A 6,000-nucleotide genomic window follows, 5' to 3' on the forward strand; every position below is an offset into this window, starting at 1 on the left:
CTTAAAGAAACTAACATGAATCTAAGGCTAAAACAGGATAATGACAGTGACATTTACAATAACAAACAATAATTAAAATAGTGTTGACAATACTGTGTGCATTCTTTGGTCAATGTAATCCGTAAGATTATCTATAAATAAATTGATATTGAAATTTAATTCAACTTTCTTACACAATCAGCTTGTAATTCTTTAGCTAAATTAATAACGGTGATTTTTGCATTTTGTAGGCCTATTTATTGTCACTTTATTAAAATTTTGGTGTGTAGTATAATGATTTTAATAAGAATATTATTATTAATATGATTTTTTTTTCATTCACAAGTTGTTAATTTATTCTTCACTAGATATAGGTTTATTCCATAGCAGATTTATTCCTGCTCTGTGGTGTATCCCGTGTATTACTTCATTACAAAATTAACCAGAAAATATTATTACATTGACAATATCTTACAAAAATATTTAATGAATAATTAATCAAAATTTAACAATATGTTTATATTTTACGTAATTTAAGCAATGTTCTGAAGAAAACGTTAATTTTTGCAAATATGAAATTTGTCTACATTACTATTAATTTTCCACAAGCTTGTTTATGTTATTAAAACATTTTGTTTCGTTAATTCATTCTAAAAGATTAACTATATTTACTATATTATATATTAATGTATGAGATTTGGCTGCATAAATTGCGTTTCTTTGGTTCCTAAAAAAATTATGAATTGTAATTGTCAAATTGTGTTAATTTAAAATTTAATCTATATTCTTAATACAGCATGAGTATTTGCTGTAAACATATTGTGGAATAAAGAGGTTAAACAGTGTTAGTTTGTCACAGGTTATAGTACCTACATTTGCTGGGTGTTCTTATTATCTCAAAAAGTTTGAGTTATTATAGTTTTAAACTCATCAGATATGGCCACTGCGTACGGAATTCATATTGGTAATAGTTCTGGTTGTTTAGCGGCATTCGCAAATGGTGCACCTATTGTTATAGCTAATGATGCAGGTGATAGAGTAACACCTGCGATAGTAGCATTAAATGCGTCAGAGTGGGAAATTGGTTTGCCGGCAAAATCTGGACAACCCTCATCAAAATCCATAATAAAACACAACAAACGTCTCATGAATTGTGATTTCACCGAAGAAGATCTCTCATACGTAGAAGCATCATCATCATGCCGAATACAAAATGAGGAAAAATTAGTGTATGAGTTTGAAACGAGTGAAACTACTCTTTGTTCCAATCCAGATAAAATAGCGACAAAAATATATGCTAAGCTTTTCACTATTGCTAGTCATTCCGTTGGAAGTGATGGAGATTTAAAATTAGTTTTAGCGGCACCCTTACATTGGTCTAGTGCTAGCCGAGAGAGACTAACTAAATGTGCGGAACTTGCTGGATTTGATGTTTTGCAAGTTATCAGTGAACCTGCTGCAGCTTTACTAGCATATAACATTGAGGACACTAATGAGGATGTATATGTATTAGTTTATCGATTAGGAGGATCTACTTGTGATGCCTCTATCGTTAGAGTATCAGCTGGATTTATGACAATTGAGAAAAACATTTTTCGCTCAGATTTAGGTGGACAGTGTTTGACCAAAGATCTTGCAAATTATGTAGCCCAAGAATTTAGGCAAAAGTGGAAATTAGATCCCCATGAAAGCCGTAGAGCTATGGCAAAGTTACTTCATCATGCTGACAACTGTAAACATGTATTGTCTACCTTAAATTCAGCACATGTATTTATTGAGTCCCTTCTTGATGGAGTAGATTGGAGTCAGAATGTAACGAGGGCGAGATTTGAAAATATTATTTCATCCAAAATATCAGCATTTTTAGAACCAGCACAAAAAGCGATTGAAGGTTTTGAAGGAAAAATTTCGAAAATTGTCTTATGTGGAGGAAGTATGAAAATACCAAAATTACAGGCTGCAATTGCCAGTTTGGTACCAGAAGCAGAAATTTTGTCTGGTATCAGTCCAGATGAAGTAATTGCTGTAGGCTGTGCCCGAGAAGCTGGGTTGTTACTTGATATGCCTGAATCTAATTTAACAGATATTAATACAGAAGTAGAATTTTTGGGAAAAGACATTTATATGAAATACTTAGATCAAACTATTAAATTGTTTAAAGAAGGAACGCCTCCTTTCTCACAAAATATTACAACTGTTGATCCTGGTCAAGATGTGAAAGATATTAACTTTACTTTACATGAAGATCCTGATTCTGAAGAATTTGCTAGAGAATCATTTAATATTGAAAATTTATGTAAACCATTTACTCTTAAAGCAACAATACAACAGTCAAAAATTTTGTTGCAACTTGAATAATCAAAAACTGTAAAAAGTGTAAATTGTGTAATTGTTATATTTTTAAATAATTAAACTAATCTTGCATTAAATCTTTTCCTACTTATTTAAACAATCCTTATTAACTAAAAATTAACAAATAGTTTCTCAAGCATTAAAAGTATGTAAATCACTTCTTATCATCATTACCGTAGAACCAAATTGAAGAACAATTGTGCTTATTAAAACAGATAAATTACATGTTCATCACAATGTTTGGTGATATCCTAAATAATTGTCATTGTATCTCCTAGGTCAAAGAGCAAACGGGCTCACAAGTCACTAATGGCTTTGACTACTTTTGTTAGTCAAAAAACTGCCAGAAAAAGTAACTTAAGAACAGTGATTTTTATCTAAAAAGATTTGAAAAATGGCTCTTAATCACAATTAAATTTGTACTGCCCTCAACTCAATACAGTTCTAGTTGGTGCTAAATTTTTGTCTTTAACTAAGACTAGCTTTGCTAAAGTTTTTCGTGTTCAGTTAAATAAAATATATTATCTGTAGGGTGTACAAATCAATGTAGATGTAAATAGTGAATCATTAATAACTAATTTTACAATAAGAATTATTATGACTACTTAGAGTCTAAAATTGTTTTAAAAAAATTTAAATAACAATAGAGAAGTATATTTAAAAAAGTATAACTTAAACATAGCAATTTCAACCACTGCTAAATTAAATTTATATTTAAACTGTTGAATATTATTTAAACTTTGCTATTTAGTGTGGTACAAGAAAATTTTTAAATAATTTTAAGTGCTTGTGTATAGTAACTCAATAAATTTATTTTCGCAAAAACGATTTTGGCTTTTAGGAATAAATGATAAATACCATTTACATTAATATTGTTATTTATGAAGAAAAAAAATGGCGGCATTTAAAAAACACGAATTCTTTTTGTTTTGTTCAAACGGTAGAAAACAAAGTTTATACAGATGGAAGAAAAAAAAATTGACAAAGCCTTCACCAATGGGCGCCTACAAAATATAATAGAAAACTTTGCTAAATGCAAAATTGTAATTTAATAACTTTATTATTTTGCTAGATTTTGTATATTGTTGAATAGAGCTATAAACCCCATCATTATTATAGGAATACACACACATAAAAGAAGAATGTAAAAAGCTAAAAGATATTAAAACAAAATTGGAAGAAGAGTTAAAGGAATTTAAGGAATTGGAAAAATCGCATCGATGTGATTTGCAAAACACTAGAGAAATGGTTGAAAATCTACAACAAACAGTTTCAAATCTAGTGTATATTAAGAGAGATACAAAGAAGTTGAATGAAGAAATCATTTCCAGAGGTTCAACTATTGCAACATTGGAAAAGGTTAGTAGTTTCTTAAAAATACAAAGATTAAATTAGACTGTTGATTTGCTATCGTTACGTTTAAGTTATATTTGAGTGTTATAAGTCGTGGGATTATAAAATATTTTGACACTCCGTAAAGTTTAAGCTTGACGCTCGTTAAAGTATCGGTAATTATTTACATATTTTCTGTAACAATAATTGTAATATGTTTAAAACAGTGAATTTTCATTTATTTTTTTTACAAGGAAAAGGAAGTTTTGACAAATAAGCATAATGATCTAATTTCCAAGTTACGTATTTCTTATGAAAAGCAGATAGAAGAAATTAGAGTTGAAAACGAAAAGAAAGGTAGGTATTTTTTAAATGTTTCATTTTTTTTATTTACAAACGATGCAATATAAGGTATTTTGTTTAACATCTTTTTTGATATCGTAATAAAAATAGTATTAAATTTGTACAAGTACAACAACTTCAACATGAAGTCGACATTGAAATTGCTCAACACACCTACTTGAAAGAAGAATTAAGGACGAAACTCAACGAAATGGAAGAAAAACACCGCGATGAGGTGAGCAATAGTAATATATTTTGTAATTTATTTAGATTTATTTATTGACTAACAATACTATTTAGGAGTAGAGATTTGTTTTCTGTTTTAACTAAAGTGAAACACGAAGTTATGATGAAGTAAAAAGGTATTACATAATAGTATAAATATGTGTTTATAAAATACATTGTTTTGTTTTTTACGCCACATAGAGACACAGACATCTCTACAATCGTTGACGTCCAGTACAATAATCTATCCGTTTCATTCTTATAAAAGTTTGTTTCAAATAGAACTTTATTTAATCTGTCCGGCAAATGTAGTACATGTGTTTGATTTTTGGTACCGCATTATTTGGTCAAGTATATCTATTAGTAAGCTATTAAAGTTACTTAATATTGAGAATTATGGAATGAATTGGATAATGGAATAGTTTATCAGATTTTCAGGATTATCGAAAAGTATTAAGTATGTTTGTTAATATTTTATACTTTATATGAAGAATTGGCATAGTAATTTATAAAATTATAAGAAGTTGTGATTTGTTTTGGACGTAAAACAAATACATGTTTATTATTTTAAACGTTTACATTGCGTTTTTATAACGCCTTTTACATTTCCTCATTGTCTTCGTTCACTCATAATACAAAAACGATTTCTTATCTTGTGTTGATGTTTTTGCTCTTGGTATACTTCGACTTAACTTTCACTGTATTAACGCAGTTCAATATGATGGTACTAGAGTACGAAGAGAAGAACCAACAGTCAGTAGCGCAAATTACGCAACTTCAGGAACAATTGGCTCGACAAACTGCTAGGAACGATGCCAATTTGGATGCTTACCGCCGTGTGGGTAACTGTATACGCCTTTAAAACGCTTGTCATCAAATATAAATCATGTCTTATTTTCCACATAATCAATACCTAATTGGACATATTTTAAATAGTTACGTGATCAAAGATCCCAATATTTTCTTATGTAAAATTGATTATATTATACAAATGATCCAAAAATGATTTCCGATTGAATATTAATTGCCTCAATTAAGTGTTTCCATCTATAAAACATAAACTACTTTTGAATTCATTGACCTAAATGTTTGAAAAGTAACAAATTTTAAAAAGTATGAGACAGGTGTTTGATTTTTACTAATTCGTACTTGGCGCATATAAAATGTACCTAAATGACTTATATGAAAACAGTAACAATGGGTCGTTATTGCCTTGTACTTAAAATAAAGTTCATTATAGGCTGGGAACAGAAAACCGTGTGAAATTATTTTAACGTTTTGATAGCAGATACCAGTTTTGTATGTCTGTCAGGTCTTTTATAATACTTGAGGCCTAATACATATTTAATTTCAATAAAATTAAGGTTAACTTAATCACTTATGTTATTTTTGTCGCGATATTTACTTGTTACTTTAACATTTTTTTTGCAGAAAGTAGAAGATTTGGAAGAAAAATTGAAGCAAATACAATTTAAAGAATTTTTAGCCCAAACTTCTTCTCCATCTGTATATGATAACGTTGTAGAACGACCTTATTCTGTTAACAAAGATCCGTATATTGAAACTGCCCCTGTTAATATGAATCGCGTATTAGAAAATCCGAAACCATCCCAGAAATATACATACAAATTGCCCAGAGCAACGAATCCTTTGCATATCACATATAGTGGAAATACTACTCCTAATATTCATACTGAAGAAAAAAAAGGACAATGTAATATAACAAAAAAACGTAAACTTTACACAGATAAAGGCTTTCAAGATTTCTAA

The 6,000-nt window shown here is 29.1% G+C and overlaps 2 protein-coding genes across 2 annotated transcripts; both read left to right on the top strand.

Moving 5' to 3' along the window:
• Positions 1 to 771: 771 nt before the first annotated feature.
• LOC137930120 (heat shock 70 kDa protein 14) lies at positions 772 to 2,359 on the top strand. Its single transcript, XM_068773231.1, has one exon. The coding sequence runs from the start codon at positions 916 to 918 to the stop codon at positions 2,335 to 2,337; it is 1,422 nt and encodes a 473-aa protein (XP_068629332.1). The 5' UTR covers positions 772 to 915; the 3' UTR covers positions 2,338 to 2,359.
• A 934-nt stretch (positions 2,360 to 3,293) lies between these two features.
• Positions 3,294 to 6,000, top strand: LOC137930332 (uncharacterized protein PF3D7_1120000-like). Its single transcript, XM_068773565.1, has 6 exons — positions 3,294 to 3,374; positions 3,451 to 3,690; positions 3,918 to 4,020; positions 4,134 to 4,240; positions 4,943 to 5,068; positions 5,662 to 6,000. The coding sequence occupies exons 1-6, from the start codon at positions 3,294 to 3,296 to the stop codon at positions 5,998 to 6,000; spliced, it is 996 nt and encodes a 331-aa protein (XP_068629666.1).

Source organism: Battus philenor, unplaced genomic scaffold (genome assembly GCF_028537555.1).
Source record: "Battus philenor isolate CCGP_79_NKW_IND1 unplaced genomic scaffold, ilBatPhil1.0.hap1 SCAF_6, whole genome shotgun sequence".
NCBI lineage: Eukaryota > Metazoa > Arthropoda > Insecta > Lepidoptera > Papilionidae > Battus > Battus philenor.